The following is a 20,398-nucleotide window of genomic DNA, read 5'->3' on the forward strand; positions in this document are numbered from 1 at the left end:
CCTTAGTCCATTGCTTCTGGAGAGACACAGGTTCCTATTAGGGTGTGGGAGATAAACCCTTCCAAGTGGACCCATGCTAAGCCTTCCAGTGACGGCACACGTGGTCCTGTGGCATTCCACAGGCCTGAGAGTGAGGAAGTCCTATACTTTGCTTCCGAGCTCGGGGGTCTTAAGTCCAACTGCCTGTTGACATCTCTTTACTTGGATGCCTCACAAGCCCTTCCAACTTCCTACAGCCCACACTGAAGTCATCATCTTCCCTTAAGAAAACGATCCCTTCCCCAGTCTCCCCACATGGCACATGACACCATCCTGTACCCAGGAGCCCTTCCCCTCCCACACAGAAGCCAGCACTGCGTCCTGAAGGTCACACCATAGAGTCCCTCCCCACCCTTCCTCTCCCCCTGCTGCCTTGTCCTCTGCAGTTTGATCTCCACCTGGAACCTGCCACAATCCGTCAAGTTCATCGCCCTGCTTCCTCCCTCGCCCCTTCTAACCCACTCCCTAGAAAGAAGCCCAAATGATCCTAGAAATAGTAAATCAGAATCACCTTCCTCCTCTACTCAAAACTCCTCCCTTCCCCTTCCCCTGGAATAAAACTCGAGCTCCTCACCTTGGCTTAGGAGTCCTGCACAGCATGATCCTGCCAACCCATCACCCCCCAAGCTAAACTCAAGTGACACTGGCCCTCCTTCAGTGCCTCAGACAGACACACACGAAGTTCTTCCCTGCCTCAGGACCTTTGCACACACTATACCTTGCGCAAGGAACACTCACCCATCCCTTCCCAGAGAGCTAGAGAAACAGAAAGAAGAAGGGCATCATTCCTCTCTTTGCTGGATCTTTCACCGCTCTAGGTCCCAGCTGATAAGTCACATCCTCAGCAAGACTCCCTTCTACAGCAGGTCTTCCAAGTACTCTCTCGGCATGTTGGTTTTGTTGATGTCATTACCCCCACATTGTAAATCCAACAGATGGGCTCCTAATCAGTCATCATGTCTTGCCCTAGAGTCTAGGTGTCATTCCAGATTGCCCTCCTCTGCCTCCCAGACTCACCCACATCTCAGCAATGGTCACACCAAACCATTCTGGTCAACTTTGTACTTTCAGCGCCCCCTGAGCTCCATCAGGACAGAAACTGTACTCTTCTCCCCCATTATCGTATTATCAGCACTTAGCACAGTGCCTGGCACACAGCAGGTCCTCAACAAAATATTTGCCAAATGAAGGAGTCATGAGATCTGAAAGCATTTAAGGTTTGGAAGAGACTTTCTTCCACGACCAAGGGACGTTAAAAAAACAACAAGAAAAAAGAAACATTTAAAAAAAGCAAACAAACAAAAAAAACAAAACCAGCTAAACGTGGCCCATGCTTAAGGTTTTTAATTTCATATGTAAAGAAAGAATGAAATGATCTTGTACTCATTTTATTTTCCTATAAAGAAGAGCATAAAACCACTAGGCATGCAAAAAAAATGAAGTTTTATAGTGCAGTAAATAGAAAAGAGAAGGGTGGGGACCAATCATTGAGGGGGGAAGAAGCCGTGGTACAGTACAGAAATAGAAACAGATGTAGAGATAAAGAGAGACGGATCAAGAGGGAAACCAGCAGAAGCATATAGGCAAGGTACAAAACAGGGCTTCGCTGCTCTTCTGGGAACGAAAGGGCAACCCTCCAGATTTCGAAAGGGGTTTTCACTCCTACCTAAGGGGTAAGAACTCTTGTCTTAAGTCCCCTAATCAGTGGTTAGCACATTGCATTTTGAAGAGAACATAACCTATTCAAATGATTTTTTTTTTTAATATTTCACTTTGTATCTTAAGAAAATGTGGCTACAAACTTTGAAGTCAGGCACTGGGTTTTCAAAGCAAGAAGAGAGAGGGATCCTTAGGGGCTGTCAGAAGGAGGGACATGAACTTCAAGCACAGTTCAGCAGGGTCTTTTGAATTGCACATCCCACCCACTCCCTTCTCTAGAAACGTCCATGGCCCCAGCCCTAGATGAATGGGTGAACAGAGCCTGGCATTGCACATGGTCTGACCTCTCTGGCCAAGCCAACTGGACCAGTGGGCCTTCCTCACTGGGGCCAATTAGAATTTCCCTGAGAAATCACAATTTGGGCCCCAATGGGCTGGTGCAGGGACAACAGATAAAATTGATGGGCAGGAGGTGTGGGCATTTTTCCACTAGGCCTTCTCAGCCTGGTAAGAGTGTGGAGTCAGGGAAAGATGGTCTTCAGGGAGACGGGAAAAATCAGGAACACTGTGTAGCAGGTAGACTCAGACCTGGCGGTCCAAATCCTAGGCCCACTCGATAGCTATGACGCTGACCAAGTTCCTTGACCTCTCCTTGACCTAATTGTAAGCTGCTTCCTAAGACTCCTTTGAGAATTGAATAAGTCAACACATACAGCACTTGGAACAAGGTCTGGCCCACAGTAACCGCATGCTGAATGTCAACTACTATAACGATCATTTTGCTCAACTGGAAGCTTATGAGGGCCGAGGGGTTCTTGCTGTTTTGTTCATACCATATCCCAGAATCTAGAACCATGTCTCGTACACAGCAGTGCTCAACCCACATTTGATGAGTGATCGGAGAATGGGGATACCACGCAGCCCTAAGAGAACAGAGACCATGGACAGAGCCTGCTAACTCTCTCCTGATCTTAGCTCCAACTCCAGATGGAGCAATCAGAACCGGGTCTTATCACAGCCTAAATCAGATCACGTTTCTTTCCTGCTTCTCACATCTCAGGATAAAGCCAAACTACCCCTCCTGCGTTCCCCCACCGCCGCCGCAGGCTACCCGGGCCCTGCATGTTCTGGCCCCTGCCTACCTCCTCCCGCTCCCTCGGGCTTCCCGCTCCACTTACACTGGGCTCCTTCGTTCCTCTGACACGGTTCCCTCCGCTTCCTTTCTACCTCTGGGCCCTTGCACATGCTGATTCCCCCCGATGCATGCTCAGCCCCAGTCTCCTTCTCAGGGAAATCTTAGCAGCTGCTCTTCCCTTCTTTTCATTGGCTCCTCCATTTCACACACCCAGAGCCTCATGTTCTTTTCCTTTACGCTATTTGCCACCGTTGGTACCTTTATCATTTATGACTACTTAGTCAAGGACTCTTTCCCCCTAGACCATGAGCCCCATGAAGAAAGAGACCATAACTTCTTTTCTATTCTTCATTGTACTTTAGTATCGAGCACATATATAGCAAAAAGAAGGTGCTTGACAAATATTTGCAGAGTGAATCCACTTGTTGAATGGGTTGACTGAACAAAGAAGTACATTTTGGACCATTCTCGAGTCTAGCATCTTCCCGAGCCTCCTGGCCTGGTTTCGCAGTAGACGTCTCCTCGGACAAGCCCCTAAATCCCCCTTCTAATCTGCCTTAAGTGAGTTTCTCTTTCTATCACTACTAAAGGCTTTGACTCCAACCCACAGACTAACGTTGCCCTTCGAGCCAGAAGTCTCCATCCTAGAACCGACAAGCCTAGGTCAATAACGATACAAAGACTTCCTTTCCCAAAAAAAGCAGTTTTCATGCATGACAAAGTAAATGGCATCAGAACAGCCCTCCCACCATCAACAACTGTTAAGTGAGGGCAAACATACGTAAGTCAACTGTCGTCAGGCCCTAGACAGCAGGCAGCATAAGACTGTGGTCACTGAGGAAAAGGAAACACAGGAGGTGAGCCCATGTTCACACCAGCTCTCCACCTGAGGACAGTTTCCATACCACCAGCGTGATGTCCCCTCCCCCACCAAGCATCCAAAAAGGTTATGCCTTAGAAATAAGGGTATGCCTTAAAGGAAGGCTTCCCGAGACCCACCCTGACATAGTCTAAACCCAAGTCTCAACGAGACTGATGCAGGAGGGAGCATGGGAAATACCTTGGGCTTTCCACAGGTCCACCCTCACAAGATGTAAAATCAAGTCCATACAAGTTCATAGTGATCAGCCCGTGATGGAACTGCCTTCCGCAGAAGATAACAAAATCCAGAGTCTCTATAATGTCTGATATATATGTTATCATCACACTATCAGAAGATAATCAACAATTACTAGACATGCAAAGAAAGAGGAAAATGTGGCTCATGGTCAGGGAAAAAGAAGAAAGAGACACAGATCCCAAAATAGCGATGATGTCAGCTCTAGAAAAAGCAACTGCTGGGATTTGCAAGTTCCTAATATTAACATGAAAGTCTGTAACCAGGTGTGTATACCCAAAGCCCCTGTGGAGATTTCAGGGTTTGGGGGTTTGTGTTTTTTGCCTGTCTGAGCTCCCTCATGTAGTTTCTCATTGAGTAGTTTCAGGGGATGCTTAGGAATCTGCATTGTTAACAACCTCTCCAGAGGGTTCTAACACATCATAGAGTTCTTATCACAGAATACATCCACTTCAAGGCAAATACAAATAAAAGGTAAATTTATATGTATTGAAGGTTTTCCTTAATTGAGTTGGTGGGTGAGCACCGATCAGCAGCCTCAGGTTGAACAGATTACACAATTGAGAAAGATAATTTCAACTCTAATTATTTGGTAGAAAAATGCATACTTCTCTACTTATTTTGAAAAAAGAAAAAAAGTCTGAGGTTAAATCAAAAGCCACAGACATAAAAGATAATGATTAAGAAAAAAACAGGAGGGGGGCGCCTGGGTGGCACAGCGGTTAAGCATCTGCCTTCGGCTCAGGGCGTGATCCCGGCGTTATGGGATCGAGCCCCACATCAGGCTCCTCTGCTATGAGCCTGCTTCTTCCTCTCCCACTCCCCCTGCTTGTGTTCCCTCTCTCGCTGGCTGTCTCTATCTCTGTCAAATAAATAAACAAAATGAAAGAAAAGAAAAGAAAAGAAAAGAAAAGAAAAGAAAAGAAAAGAAAAGAAAAGAAAAGAAAAGAAAGAAACAGGAGGAAATGCTCACAGTATGATATAAGAAAGTATCAGAGTACCAACCACTGTAACATCAAGCACATAAACGTACATTAATAGTCACTGCCGTGTTTGTGAATAGAGAAGGCAACAAGAAATAGATAAAATGCTAAGAATCGTTATTTTCCGTATAATTTTAATTTTCTCCTAGTTTCCTATATTTTGCAAGAACGTATGGAATTTCCTCAGTGGACTCACATCTGAGATTTAAACACAAAAAAATGGCTTCAGACACCACCTGTCAATACACAAATCTCTGCAAAATCTAGCAATTTTTCAATCAGAAAGAGAAGGGAAGAAGTAGCTTGAGCAAGAATATCATTTCTATCCTTATCCAGCTCAGGAAGACTTTCTTCTCTGGCCTCTGCGTAACTGGACTAGCTTCTGATACTAGCTCCACGTCAGATCTTCCCGTCCGTCAGACAAGTAGGAGCCTGAGACGCATACCACAGCCCAGCAAGCAACAGGCAGTGGACGAGCGGAAGTAGCTCACCTCGTGGCAAATGAAGGACACAAACCGGAAAAGAATTCGAGTCCGTACCTGAACGACAGGGTGGCCACCAGTTGGAGCTTTGACAGCCCCTCGACTGCCTTCCGTCTCATAGTGGGCCCGGTGATGTGGCTTGGGCTGCACCTCGATCCGCAGCTCATAGGAGCCCGACTGGTGGGAGAGCGGCCACTCCAGCGGAGGGAGAGATGCGGTCACTGGGATGCTGAAGGGGGAAACAGAATTAGTCATGTGTATGAGAAATCAGAACCAGTCAACCTGTACAATAAATGTAAATGGTCCCTTTTTTGAAAAATCATGTCCAGTGGGTACATGAGTAAAATACTGGCTGTTGGGAAGCATATATTTCTCAGACAGCATAGGTAGGACTCTTCACAAGGTAGAGATCTTTTTCTTTGTTTTCTCTTCCATCTTTGATGACAACAGTTTATGAAGCTAACTTTATTACATGTGAGTTCTAGGGTATTTCTAACGGCTATAGCTTCTTTTTCTCTGGGAATTTTGAAGAGTACCACCTCCTACCTCTAAAAATCACCCTTTTACCAGAATGTTCTCCCTTTCCAAAAGAGTAAGTGTGGGAGAAGGTACACTGGAGTGGAAATCAGGGGCCCACGTATGTCACTAATGTGCCACGTTACTTTAGGCAAGTAACCTCACTTCTTTGATCTTCAGTGTTTTATAATAACATAGCAAATGGACCAGATGGCACTGGAGGGTTATTTCAGCTCTCATTTCCAAGTCCGATGCTTTCAATTAAAAGCTAATTCTAGAGAGAGGCCATTTCCAGTGATAGCCATTGCTTATCAGGGCAAGTACAGAACATCTAACCATAGAGAGGTGGCTAAATTTAGAGACCCCTAAATTTAAAGGAAGAGTAAATGTCAAGAACATGACTGAGTTACCCACCCAAGTACAAGTCCAAGCTCCACCTCTAACTACTTTGAGCAGATGCCTCTATCTCCCTAGGCCTTAGTTTCCTCAACTGAGAAATGGGGATACTGAGATCATGTAAAGAGCTTAGTGCAATAACTCCTCCATAAATATTAGGCTATAATTATGTTTCCCTATATCTATTTCATATTTCAAATAAATAATTATCTCCTATAGACAATCTAATTTACTTGTGGTTATAGTATTAGATGTATATGCCTTTACATCTGAAGTTGTAATGATGTGCGTTAAGTTTTATTTTCCTATAGAATCTTAAACCTACCCAGCACACTCAACAGGTACTTGATATATGGTTAGAATTATGTCATTTAAGAGTTCACTGAGGTCTTAATGATCTATCTAGACCATCCCTTCAAAGCCTCAGAGAACATAGACAATTCCCAAAGATTACAAAGCAAGACACACCAAGGCTACAACTTACGTGCCTTGACTCTCGGTCCAGTGCTCCATGCACATCTCTACACTACCTCTTACCTTACTAATTTATTTAAAATACGGCCAAGAAAACCTCTCACTTATAGAATGACTCTAGAACAATACCTGACATTTGATAGGTATTCAGTGGGTGGGTGGGTAGATGGCTGGATGGATACATAAATGAATGAATGAGCAGTTTTATTTCAAAGAAGCCCTATATATTCGAAGCAGCTTCAGGGGCACCTGGGTGGCTCAGCTGGTTAAGCATCTGCTTTGGCTCAGGTCATGATCCTGGAGTCCCAAGATTGAGCCCCGAGTTGGGCTCCCCGCTCAGCAGGGAGCCTGCTTCTCCCTCTGACCCTCCCCTCTCTCGTGCGCTTTCTCTCTCTCTTACTCTCTCTCACATGAATAAAATCTTTTTAAAAAATCAAAGTAGCTTCAAATTTGCAAGTACATGGATTTGTGCCACTGTGTCTGATTTTGCACATGGCATACCAATTATTAATCCAATCAGCATATTCTTTCCCACTAAGCCCAGAGCTGCTAAAAGCTGACATTACCAACTGGATTTAGTTAAGCATTTGTAATGAAACCAGTTCCATCCCTTCTCTATCACAGCTGTACCAAGGGGCGATGCGGGGGAGCGGCACCCCATAAACCCCATCAGGGCTGGAGCCCAACTTGAACATACAATCCAACTTAAAATTATATCCTCACTATGCAAGCAAATCTCCATCTCTTCTTTGCAACTATTTGCCTCCTGAAGTCCCCCTTACCCTGAAGTCTTAGAGCGTCCGCCTTAGTTTCAGTGCCAACATGCCTTCAGCTTCTGCCTACAGCCAAGGGGCTGTGTGTGTTAAATACTTGCACTCTCATTATGCATGCAAGTTACATTTTTTTAAAGTTTGCAAAATAAGACTCATAAAAAAATCACTTCACCCCTGTATTATCTTTGAAGTATCAAAAAAAAAAAAAATCAAGGAGTAGGAGATCCAGTGGGATATGTCTAAGCATCAACTTCAAATTTTCTTTGGTTCCAGAATAAGTCTTTCATGACTCCAATACAATCTTAAGAATTAGACCATCAGAGCCAATGTGAAAGGCTGCATGTGAATTTCAGCCCTCTGCTCTGCACGCCTGAGACAATTATTATCATGAGACTTCCCTGCACACCCTATCCTCTCACTCTTACAGAAAATTCTTACAAATATCTCCTCGGCTGGCACAAACTGGCACTTGTAGGGACAAAGGTCCTCTACTAGCATTCAGAGCCATCTGGATCCAGCCCCAGAATGGAGATGGACGGAAAAATGATAAAGTCTTAATAAACAGTAAAGTCTCAGACAAATGCAGCAGGATCCTATTTTAGGTCAATGTTCTTCCCCAATCTCAATCATCACACGAATCACATTCTGGAGACTGATCAGTAGGAGTCAAGAACCCGAGGTTCTAAGTTCCCAACACAGTCGTTAACTAGTGGGGTGATCCTGGGCACATCCCCTCACCTCACCAAGCCCAGGTTTCTCAACCTGCACCAGGGTCGTCCTTACTCAGCATTTCCTAAGGTGATTCCATACAACTTTGGTCACAGAACTCGTAACTCCGTGGCCAAATGGCCTTTGAGATCACTGCCTGTTCTGTCCACAGCTGGGAGTGGCCCCTGCATCAAGATATCTGTTTAACTCTGTTAAACTCAGAAACTCCTTTTTTAAGGAATGCCAATCAGCCTCTGATGGCACCAGTGTTCTCAGAACTGTTCTCGAGGTGGGGCTGGACCGAAGCCCCCTGTGGTCCAGTTCGGTCTGCGGTGGGATAAGCAAGGCCTGGTGGACAAAGCCCTTGTCTACTCTCATTCCATTAATCAAAACAGCTCTACCATGATCTATTTTGGTCTTCAATTTAATATTTGCAAAAAAAAAAAGAAAGGCTTCCATTTACTGAAAGTAAACATGCATTGAAGAATCTATGGCCTCAGGACGCCTGGGTGGTTCAGTCAGCTGAGCACCCGATTCTTGGTTTCAGCTCAGGTCATGATCTCATGGGTCTTGGGATGGAGCCCCACACGGGGTGCCATGCTCAGCGGGGAGTCAGCTTGACGATTCTCTCCCCTGCCCCTCCCCCATTTGCACTTGCTCCCTCTCTCTCTAAAATAATCAATCTTAAAAAAAAAAAAAAAAAAAGAATAGAGGCACCTGGGTGGCTCAGTTGGTGAAGCGTCTGCCTTCAGCTCAGGTCATGAACCCGGGGTCCTGGGATCGAGCCCCATGTCAGGCTCCCTGCTCAGAGGGGAGTCTGCTTCTTCCTCTCCCTCTGCCCCTCCCCCTGCTCATGTGCCTTCTCTCTCTCTCACTCTCTCAAATAAATAAAATCTTTAAAAAATATAAAAATAAATAAAATTTAAAAAAAGGATCTGCAGCCTCATGCTATTACCTTTACCTCATGGTTTTCAAAGTGTTGGGATTATTTTTACCTTCATTTTCATGGACTATCATCTGCTTCTAACCTCGGTGAGCCCCATTTTTCTCGGCATCAAAATGAAGATAAAACTAATACCAGCCAGGGGCACCTGTGGGGCTCAGCGCGTTAAGTGTCTGCCTTCAGCTCAGGTCACAATCCTGGGGTCGTGGAATCAAGCCCTGCGTTGGGCTCCCTGCTCAGCAGGGAGTCTGCCTCTCTCTCTCTCCCCCTCTCCCCTTTCCCCCTGCTCGTGCTCTCTGTCTCTTTTTCTCTCTCTGAAATAAATAAAATCTTTTAAAAATAAAAAAATAACAAAATAATACCAACCAGGTTTGTAGAAGAATGAAACAGTACGTACGGAATACTTAGAACCGTGCCTGGCACACAGCAAGCACCCTTAAATACTGGTGATTGTCGCTGCCATTCCTCTAACGACCATTGGGAGCTCAATCTCCTAGGACAAGGCTCACTTCCTAAAGTGCTTCCCTCATAGTTATAAGAGAATTCCCCTATAAAAATAATGGCTGCCCCTTTTTTTCTTTTTTTGTATTCTTACTTTGTGCGGGCTCCATGTCAAGAACTTGATATATATCCTCTCACCCAATCCTTGCAAACAAAACAAAACAAAAAAAAACACATGCTAAGGTGGGACCATTATTATCCTCATCTCATAGGGAATGAGCCAAGGTTTAGTATGGTGCTCAGTGAGAAAGGGAGTCCTGATTGATTAGCAATGCCTGCCCTGGAAACAGCATCGAAAAGGTGCTCAATGAGAAAGAGGCTCCTGATTGATTAGTGATGCCTGCCATGGGCACAGCAGGAGAGCAGTACCAGAAATGCCTGTGATCACACAGCTGGTGAGTGGCAGAACTGGGACTCAAAACCAGTCCCGACAGACCCCAAAGGGTACATAATGCCATCTACATGCATCTCTTCTGCTTACCACTATTTTAAGCTCCTTGAGGATTGTGGCTCATACTTTCCAGGCACATAGCAGACACCAATGACATCAACTCCTCTTACAAGAGGACAGTAAATTCCACACACTAAGGCTTGCTCTGTGTTTCCCAGAATGTCAGCTCCCTGAAGGCAGAAATTTTGGCCCATTTTGTCCACCACGGGCTCCCCAATACCTGTAACAGTGCCTGCCTGGCCCATAGCAGGTGTCTGATAAACACCTGCTCAGTGAATGAATGAATCGGCCAAGTGTCCTACCAGCGATCGCAGGCATCCTCACAACAAATCTGGTGAGTAAGGTACACTTATGCCTATCGTACAGATGGGGAAACCACAGCTCGGAGAATTTAACTTCCTTGCCAAGCTCTCACAGGCAGTAAGCGGAGAGCCAGGATGAAAACCCTGTCTAGCGCCCCCCCAACCAGAAAACGTTTCCTAAAAGTAAACTGTGGACCAGACCGCTTCCCGAGCCCGCTCACCTGCAGATGGGAATCGCAGGCACCAGCTGCTTGGGCCAGGTGGGCGGCACCAGCAAGATGGACTCGGGGGCCGAGCTCCTCCCCTCCTCCTGCTCGCAGGGTCCCAGGAACTCCACGGCCGGGTAGATGTGGCGGGGCAGGCCGGCCTTGGGCGGGGCAGCAGACACCGGCGATGGGTCGGGGCTCGTCTTCCACATCTTGGGGGGGATGCCACAGGGCGAGTCCGCGGCGAGGCTGTTCAGGGCATCCATGAGGACGGCAGAGCCAGCCGTGGGGGGGTACCCAGCGGGAGCGCCGTCGTCCCGGGGCTGCGGCGAGGGGCTCCGGGAGCGCTGGGGTGAGGCTCCGGGCAGCGGGGCAACCAAGGCCCCGGCACACGAATGCCTCCGCTTGGCACCAGGCGACGAGGAGCGGGAGGCCGGACGGGGCACGGGCGAGTGGCGGCCCAGGCAGCTGTCCTCAGCGAGGCTGGTTCGAGGTGACATTATTGGCGAGGTTCTGGGGGAATAATGAGCAGGGATGTTTTGAAACTGCGGACACAGGTCGTCGGGCCCGCCGTTATTGGGCGAGACGCAGGGCGAGGTGTAGGGGGAGAAGGTGTCGGAAATGAAGCTGGCAGAGGAGCCGCTGCTAGCGGGGCTCAAGCAAAGCGGCTCGCGGTAGCCCTCGAAGCCGGGCACGGGCAGGGTGAACCGCGGGCCGGCGGCCACGCCGGCCAGGGGCGGCTGCTCCCCCAGCAGGCCAGTGTCTCTCCCGCGGAGGGGACCCCCTGCCTGCATCAGTTCGTGAGATGGAGTGATCTCGATCCGAGGGCTCAGGCCCGAGGCCCCCGCTGGCTTGGCCGCCGGGCTCAGAAAGTTCTGCGGCCCTACCCTATCCGGCTCTCCGAATCGGCCGGGCGGTTCGCCAGGGAGACTGGGGAGGGGGCTGTATGGCTTGAGGCCATAGTCCAGGACTTCATCGGGGTATGCGAGTCCGGAGGGTGGGCTGGCGACCTTATGTGCATTCGGTTCTTCTGGAAAGAGAAGGGGGGAAGGAGGGGTCTTTTTAAGCCTCTAAAACAGAACTCCCGTGCAGAGCAATTACAGGCTGGGTTTTGTCTCCTGATTTTTGTTTGTTTTTGTTTTTGCTAATCCCCACCACACCAAACCCCAAGCTGGAGCCCCCTTCCCTCGCCAGAGGAAAGGGAGGCCACTCCATCCCAGATTCCTTGAAGACAGAGACCAAAGTGGAAAGACTTTGGCGCAGGTGCACAGAGCACAGCTCATCCAAGCCATGCAGGACGTGCTGGGCCCGTGGCTTCCAAACTTCCGGTTCCATGGAACCCTTGGGAGAGATGCATTTTATTTCACAACTCAGTTCACACCGTATCTACTGGAAACTGCAACAAAAGCTTCACGAAACAATACTTACCCTGCTACCTACAATACACTCTTATCTTTCCTCTTGGAGGGGTTATTTGGTTGAAATGCTGGTCATAACTCATTCAATAGATTTCCGGGTCATGACCCACAGTTTAGAAACCACTGACCTAGGCTCATCTCATCATTCTGCATGTCTGGTACGGCCAGAGGATGCGGAGGGAGACTGCCTCAGCTCTGGAGTCCAAGGGGCTCCGGGTTCAAATCCCAGCCCTTTACACCAAGCGTAAATAGTGGCTTAATTTAGAACCAGGACTCCTGAGTCACGTCTCCTCTTGTGCCATTTCACAGATGGGGAAGCTGGGGCCCAGGGAGGGGAAGATTCACCCAAAGACACAGAATTTGCAGGACAAGCAATCGCACAGGCAAGCCCCTCGGCCCTCATAAAGGCAGAGCCATGGCTCTATAGTCTCCCAAGCTACTGAAAACAGTGCGTGTAGAAGGATCTAATATTTCTTTAGTAGTGGCCTTCTGCTGACACCTAGAAAGGAGCCACGCTGGAGAGTGGATTGAGTGAGGGAAGGAGCTGTTCTTCCCGCCACCCTGACCCCTCATCAAGCTCCCCTACTCAGCAGAGGCCCCTCCACCCTCCCTATCGGGGCTTGGACCCGCCTGACTCCTCTCTCTCACACACCTTACGTCCAATCCATAGCGAACCCTAATGGCCCTGCTGTCAAAACATAAGCCACAGGCATGCGTGTCTCCCTCTCCACCACAAGCCCTCTGCCCTAAGCCACGAGCCGTCCTCTCTCACCTGGACTGTAGTCCCCTCCTCCCTGGGCTCCCCACTTCTACCCTGCTCCTTCCAGGCTGTTCACCACACAGCAGCCTCTTGAAACGCCCATCTGCAAAACTCTAAAAGCTCCCCCAGACGTGCTCTAACGTCCTTAACAACTTGTCCCCGAGCCCTGGCCCATCTCACCACTCGTACCTCCCCACTTTTTCCCAACCTGACTCAGCAACAGCCCCGCTAACCACTATTCTTCAAGTAGCCCCTGCCTTGAAGCTCTCGAGTGCTGTTCATTCCGCTGGAGACTCTACCCCCGAGATCCTCGCATGGCTGCTTCCCTTAATTTCTTCATGTGTCTGTTCCCTCTCCACCCTTTTCCCCTGCCATCTTTTCTCTGTTAACACCTGTTACCAGCTCACACCACATCAGGTATTATCTGTGGAGGGAATCTCATCCCGAGAGATCAGGGGCAGGCAAACTGCAGCTCCTGGGCCAAATCCGGCCCACAGACTGTGTTTGTAAATAAAGTTTTATTGGAATGCACCCACGCACCTATTTGTTTACATATGGTCTATGGCTTGTTCTCGCACTACAATAGTAGAGTTGCTAGTTACGACAGACACTCTCATGGCCCACAAAACGTAAATACTGATCAGCTGGCCCTTTATAGAAGTTTGCAGCCCACTCACTAGACCGTCTGCTACACCAGCGCTGGAACCGTACCCGTTGAGGCTCGGCATTGCTTGCCAGGCACTTGGTACAGGCTGTCCATAAACATTTGCCGAGTGAGAGCGAACAATAGAAAAATCATGCGCAAGGTCCATCCAGCCAGAAACGGGGCATCTTCCTAAAGTTGTGTGACTGGGCCTCATCTTGGGTGGCCAAGGTGATTTGGCTGCATAGGTGATTCTCAATCTCCTGGTGCCCTTCTGGGACCATCCTGGAGTAAATGCTGCCTGGCTTAGCTGAGCTGCTCTCACGGGGTCCAGATGGTGTCCCCAGCCCAGGTGAGAGCCCAGAAATGGCTTCCCACAGCTCTTGGGGTAAAGATGAACAACCTCAACTAGACCAGCCCAGCCAAGCCCAGCCTGCCACCTCTGGCCTCACCTCCCTCTCCTCTCCCACATCTCTCCCTGGACTCCAACCAAACTGGTTGTCTTTCTGGTCTTAGAAAGCACCTACCTCCTTTCTGCCTCAGGACCTTTGCACTTGCTGTTCCCCCTGCCACACCCAGGCCCCTCCTCTACGTAACTAAAGCTATTCATTCCTTCCAGCTAAAGGGTCAGGTGCTGGGGAAGGCTTCCTGGTCTCCTTGGCTAGATCAGAGCCCACTCACACTTCTCTGTTCTGCTCCATACAATTCCCAAAATTCCAATTAAGTAATTTTGAAGTTAGTTGTTTATTGCCGGCTTCTCTCCCAACCTCCAGCTCCACCCCTACCAACAGGAAATTCTATGAGGACTCTTTTACCCCCTAATGCATTCCTAGCAGTTGAACAGGACACCACGCCCCCCAAAAAAATATGTGTTGGTTGGCTAAATGAATTTTTTAAAAGTGAGTTCACAAAAGTCTAAACGAAATATTTAAACTGCTACTCAAAGATGCTAATATCCAAACCTAAAGGTAGAAAGATATACCCTCCAGAGGGTAATCTGGTAATACCTATCAAAATTCCAACACGCGTACCTTCGGAACCAAACAATGTTGCTTTAGAAATTTATCCTGCAGCTAAACCCTCATATGTGCAAAATGAAGTGTGCATGAGATTAGTTAATACTGCCCTGTTTGGGGGCGCCTGGGTGGCTCAATCAGTTAAGTGTCTGCCTTTGGCTCAGGTCATGATCCCAGGGTCCTGGGATCAAGTCCTGCACTGGGCTCCCTGCTCAGCGGGGAGTCGGCTTCTCCCTCTTCCTTTGCCCCTCCCACTGCTTGTGCTCCCTTGCCCTCTCTCTCACTCTATCAAATAAAATCCTAAAAAAATAAATAAAATACTGCCCTGTTTGTAATCCCAAAAGACTGGAAGCAACCTAATGTCCATCAGTTGGGGATGGGTTGAATTCTGGTTTGCTCATACCATGGGATACAATACCGCTAGATTAAGGGTTGGAAAAGTTCTTTCTGCATTGATACGGAATGACCACGAGATACAGTGTCAAAGGAGAAAAGCAAGGTACTTACAGCACGTACAGAATAAAAGCAGAGGATAAAAGAATGCGTACACAGATACACACGCCCACTGCTGCTGTTCACATAGGCTCTCTCTGCTACAGGTAACGGGGACTTCCTCCAGGGAGCGGAACCAAGGAATCAGGCAGCAGAAGCGTAGCAGGAAGGAGACAGAAAAGGAAGACAATTCCCCAAAAAAACATATTTTTAAAGGTGGCGGGGCATGGCCGTGACATGACAGGATATGTAGTGATGACGCCCTGGTTTCCAAAGCAGGAAATTGTGATCGAGTCCTACCCTGCCACTAAATAGCTGTGTGACCTTGGAAAAGTCCCCCACCAGCTCCACGTCTCAACCTTCCCATTTATAGGACAGCACTAAACAGATCGGTTTCCTTGGTCACTTCTGGCTGTGAAAGGCTTTGGTTTTTCTAGCTGGGGTGTGTAGGGTCTCAAGTTCTTACGAAGAGGCAATCGATCACATCTTGCATCTATATGTGCGTGCGTGTACACACACACACACACACACACACACACACACACCCCTTCCCGGCAGGTAACAGAGCACAGATTTTTAATCTAGCGAGAAATCAACACCAAATCCACGTCCGACAACATTCTGATGATCCACTGCCTTGTGAACCAGCACAACAAACCACAAAACATCTCTCTGCAAAAATTCCGGCCTTATCAGATGAACGGCATCACGTCTCATCAGAAACACCCCCTCAGGCCTGACGTGAGCCGTCCCAGAAACTCGGCCATGAAAACACACATCACTCACGCCCGCTGGCAGCAACGCCGAGCAGAGAGGCCGGTTTGCTGAGCGAAAGCATCCGAAGCATGCACACTGGTTTTAATTAATCCAAGCAGCAGAGTTTTTCCGTTTTCTTTCTCCTCTCAAGATTCTCGAAGCGTCACAGCAAGCAGGGAACGCGAAGGAAATTTATCATCATTCCGTGCTCGGCCCTCGGGGTGTTTGACGGTAAACACCCGACGCTCGGCTCGCCGTGAGCACCGCACTTGAAGCGGCTAGGACTCTCGGCTCTCTGTCCCTGCACAACGGCCCCCCTCCCAGCCGGCCCCTCGGGCTCCCGGCCATGCCCACACGGCCACTGGGCGGAGTGCGCTGTACCTTAGGGCCACCAGATTGTCAGAAGGGCTCCCAAAAATCTCTTTTTACCACTTGCATGATCCTTGCTATATCCATGTACCCCCAGTAAATATTATTTACTTAATATTTCTATATTTAAATTCACTCACGTAGTACTTTAATTTTTTTTTTTAATTTTAAAAGGAAACTTTATACCACTACCACAAGTGGAAAATCTGTGTCACGTCCGTAAATAGAAGGTAGGGTAAAAACACAATAAAAATAAAAGTTACTAAATTCGAGATTCGAGACACTGTGGCCGGCCAAAGGGTCTACGCTGAGGCCCCCTCTTCTTCTGCCCCTGAAAGCTCTCTTTTTATTGAGGCAGAACTTATATACACAGATTTCGACAAGGTAGAGGTCGATGAGTTTGGCCAAATGTCATACACCCCTGTAACCACAACCACAATATAGATGCAGAGCGCTTCCCCAGCCCCAGGAAGCCCACCTTTCTTAAGGCTGGAGGGGGGGCGGGCAGGGAATGGCAAGTGCTAGAAAGAAAGGTGTCAAAGACACACGAGTACCTAACGAGACTCTGCCTTGGACTCATTCAAAGCAAAGTAGCGCTGCAAAAAAAAAAAAAAAAATGGTGCTCATTACATGCCATGTACTCATCAGTGGACCACATAAAAATCACCTCATCTGCCGTGGGAGCTACCTAGCCCACACTCAAGGCATCAGTGCTCAGAGAGAGGAATAAGGTAGAAGCTATGAGAGGTGATTCAGAGGTTGCTGTTCTAAGTCCTCTGTGCCTCCATGTCTTTGTACATGCTGTTCCCCTTGCCTGGAACTCCCTTCCAAACCTCCTATCCTCATAGTAAGCCATTATTCGTCCGTCAAGATTATACTTGGGCCACCTCCTCCTGAAGGCCCTCCGTGATTCCCTAGCCTGGGTCAGGAGCTCTTTTCCTGTGTTCCCAGAACCTACAGAATCATGTAATGAAGTCTATCGATTATAGCTTCCCTTGTCTGTCTCCCTACCGGACTGAGCTTTCCGAAGGCAGACAGGGATCCTAAGTCACTAATAATAAACTGTGAGGCAGCTAACATTTACTGAGAGCTTATATGCCAGGCACTGTGGTAAGCACATTACATGCAGCGAATTATTCCATCCTCATAACCACCTATGAGGTGGGCACTGCATATTCCCCTTTTACAGATAAGGAAACTGAGGCACAAGGAGGTGAGTTAACTTGCCCGAGGTCCCACAGCCCGAACCCGGGCAGGCCTGAGAGCACCACCAAGCACCAGGCCAGGGATTCTCAGCCTCGGAACCAGCAACTGCTTCTGTGCAGAGCGAGAGAGTTCTTTCGTGTGGGGGCTGTGGCGTGTGCAGCAGCACCCCTGGCCCCTAACCACGAGATGCCAGTGACACCCCCACCCTTCTCCCAGTCGTGACAACCAAAAACGTCTCCAGGCATTGCCAAATTCCTCCGGCCAGGCAGAACAAATTCCCCCGCGCCAGCTGAGAACCCCTGCTCGATCCTGGACGGCCCTGGGGCCGCACGCGGGGGCTGCACACAGCAGACGCCCCAGAGACTGACGGAAGCATTCACCCGGGCCCTTAACCCAAACTGCTTCAGCGAGGACAGACCCGCTCACCATCAGCCCCAGCGGGTACATCCTGTCTGCAGCAGACATCGGAAGTCCTGAGTCTCAGCACGCTCCCCGTCCTCGGCTTCCCGGGCGCTCCCCCCAGCATTCGGCCCCGGTCAGAGACTGCAGGACAGGACCAGTCTCCCAAGTGCTCACAGTGATGAGGTCAGTGACCAGACACTGAATCCACATGAAGCCTGAGACACGCGGGATAAGCACCCAAGAAACCGGTTCTATCAGTGTACCGTGTTGTTGTTGTTGTTGTTATTATAGAAAGAAAGACTTTCTAAATGAAATTCCCCCTTTCTCAGCTCTCACTGCTTTATTTTACAACTTGCCAGCACGACACACACTAGCCCCCAGTGTCCCCAAAAGCATCAGAGGAAAGAAGGGTGGGGCACCTGGCAGGCTCAGTCAATGGAGCGTGCGGCTCTTGATCTCAGGGTCCTGAGTTTGAGCCCCACGTTGGGCATAGGGCCTACTTACAAGAAAAAGGGAAGAATGCTTTATAAAAATAAGATGGGGCGCCTGGGTGGCTCAGTCGGCTGGGCGTCTGCCTTTAGCTCCGGTCCTGATCCTGGAGTCTCGGGGCTCCCTGCTCAGCAGGGAGTCTGCTTCTCCCTCTGCCCCTCACCCCTCTCTCACTCACTCTCTCTGTCTCTCTCTCTCTCAAGTAAATGAAATCTTAAAAAATAAAAATAAGATGGATTAGTCAGTACCCTGGGAAATCTTTTTCAGGTATCCTTCAAAAAATATGTGGAATAGGTCAAGAGGGCCTCCAACCCCTTCCATTTTATGCTTTTACTTTTTCCCCTGGGCTATCTGGGAGCTGATCAACTAAATCTTACTAAAGTGTAAGTGACTTGGGCTGCTACTCACCATAACAAAAACTGATGATAGCTACCATGTCTATACCACTCACTTTATGCCAAGAACCACTGGGTACACATTTAATGTTCATCTCACAAGAACCCTGTGAAGCAGGTGATACCGTTTCCAAGTGTTACCAACAGAGAAAAGGAGGCTCAGAGAGGGTGACTAATTTTCCCAAGGTCACACAGCTTCTAAGTGGCCATCCGGCTCCTCCACCTCCTAACCATTAGTCTCGCCTGCTAGTCATGAAAGGGGCTATGCCTTGGATGGTGACACCTTCACCCCAACCCTGGGATTAGGAGGTACCCCCAAGAATTGGAGCTGCTCTGGGGATTCCATCAGGAGGCGACTGACAGCTAAGGACACAGATTCCTTTCTTCTGAAATAGTCACAGTCCCTCCATTTGCCCCAGGATTGAGTCAACGATTTATTTTTAAAATCACGCTGAGGCCGCGCGGTGGTCTCTGCCAGCGCCTCTCCTCCCAGAGCCTCTGGCGGGCCTGTTGCTCACCCTTGGGGACACACGGCCAAGTCTGAGGTGGCCGTTCAGTGCCAACCCACCAGCCAACAGATCGCTTTTGAAAAAAAGGAACAGCAAGAGAACATCTTCTCCGCCTAGAGCCACGGGCGGGTGGAATTTTCAGGAAGCAGAATAGAATGACCGAAATAGAAACCCGGCTAGGGAACCACCGCAGGGTCTGTCCTTGGGGGGAGGGGAGGGCACAAGGAGAACCCGTGCCTTCAGGCCTGAATGACCTGGAGGAGAGGAGCCAGGTCACAGCCCAGAAGCCAGACGCCCCTCTCGGCCTGGCAGCGGGGCCCTGGGGCTGCGGCCGTCCCTGTCTGAGGTGATGGGCCCACTGCTTGATGAGCTCACAGCCCAAGGTGGTGCGAGTCACAGGCCCTGGGCTTGAGTCATCACCGTCTGTTGCCATGGCAGCACTTAGGATGCCACGACCTGCACCACAGAGGACGGCCGGAGGAAAGGGGAGAAGGTGGGGGGAACGAGCCTGACTCCCACCACCCGGCCATTCTCCTGACCCCTGCATGTCGGGGGCTGTGAGGGATCGATCACCAGAGGAGTGGGCAGGTGGAGGCTTTCTTGTCTGGTGGCTCACACCACCTAGAGCAAAGCCCTTCTCTGAAAGGCGACCTCAAGCTTTGCCCTCAAGTAGTAAGTTCAGCGCTCAGCAAACTTTCCCCAAAGCCCCCCACGCCCCTGCTGCCCCCACCGAGCGCACGCACACAACCGCAGCCGGATTCCTCGTGTATGGATTGTGTGTATTAATAATGACGGGGAAGCAGGTTGCCACACTCGCCCCTCGGAGATGACATACACAGACGCAGGGCATGAAAGGCGAGAAATTCCATCCAGATAAGTCAGGTCCAGAAATGCCAGAAAGGGGAAGAAAGGCAGTTTACCATCCCGTCTCGTCCATGGGAGCCACTGGAAAAAGCCACCTTGAACGCTATGCTCTTTGCTGACCTTGTCCCAGCGAAGACAGCTGTCTGCCTTCGCCAGACGGGACAGAAAAGAAGGCTCGGTCCTGCTTCCCAGGCAGCCTGCCATGAGGCCAGGCGCCCGGGACACAAGACCCAGGATGATTTGCAAGCAATCAGCCTCAGACTGGCTGCTAGCAGGGCCGTTTGCAAAGCCACACACACCCACAGGCAGACACACACTCCTTTGGGAGAGAGGTTGAGAAGTGTGTGGAATCTGCAACCCATGGGCCTCAAGGTCAGCTTTTGGAAGGAGGCAG

At 49.2% G+C, this 20,398-nt stretch overlaps 1 protein-coding gene across 2 annotated transcripts in view; it reads right to left on the reverse strand.

Moving 5' to 3' along the window:
* The window catches only part of NFATC2 (nuclear factor of activated T cells 2), a 137,747-nt gene that overhangs the window by 107,812 nt on the left and 9,537 nt on the right, over positions 1–20,398 (reverse strand). For both annotated transcript variants that reach the window (XM_040638481.1, XM_040638479.1), the window contains exons 2-3: positions 10,701–11,715; positions 5,473–5,644 (exon numbers count right to left, since the gene is read on the reverse strand). In XM_040638481.1, the coding sequence (XP_040494415.1) occupies positions 5,473–5,644; positions 10,701–11,715 (1,187 nt within the window). The remainder of the gene's footprint in view (positions 1–5,472; positions 5,645–10,700; positions 11,716–20,398) is intronic.

The sequence above is a fragment of the Ursus maritimus genome, unplaced genomic scaffold, assembly GCF_017311325.1.
Source record: "Ursus maritimus isolate PB19 unplaced genomic scaffold, ASM1731132v1 scaffold_22, whole genome shotgun sequence".
Taxonomy (NCBI): domain Eukaryota; kingdom Metazoa; phylum Chordata; class Mammalia; order Carnivora; family Ursidae; genus Ursus; species Ursus maritimus.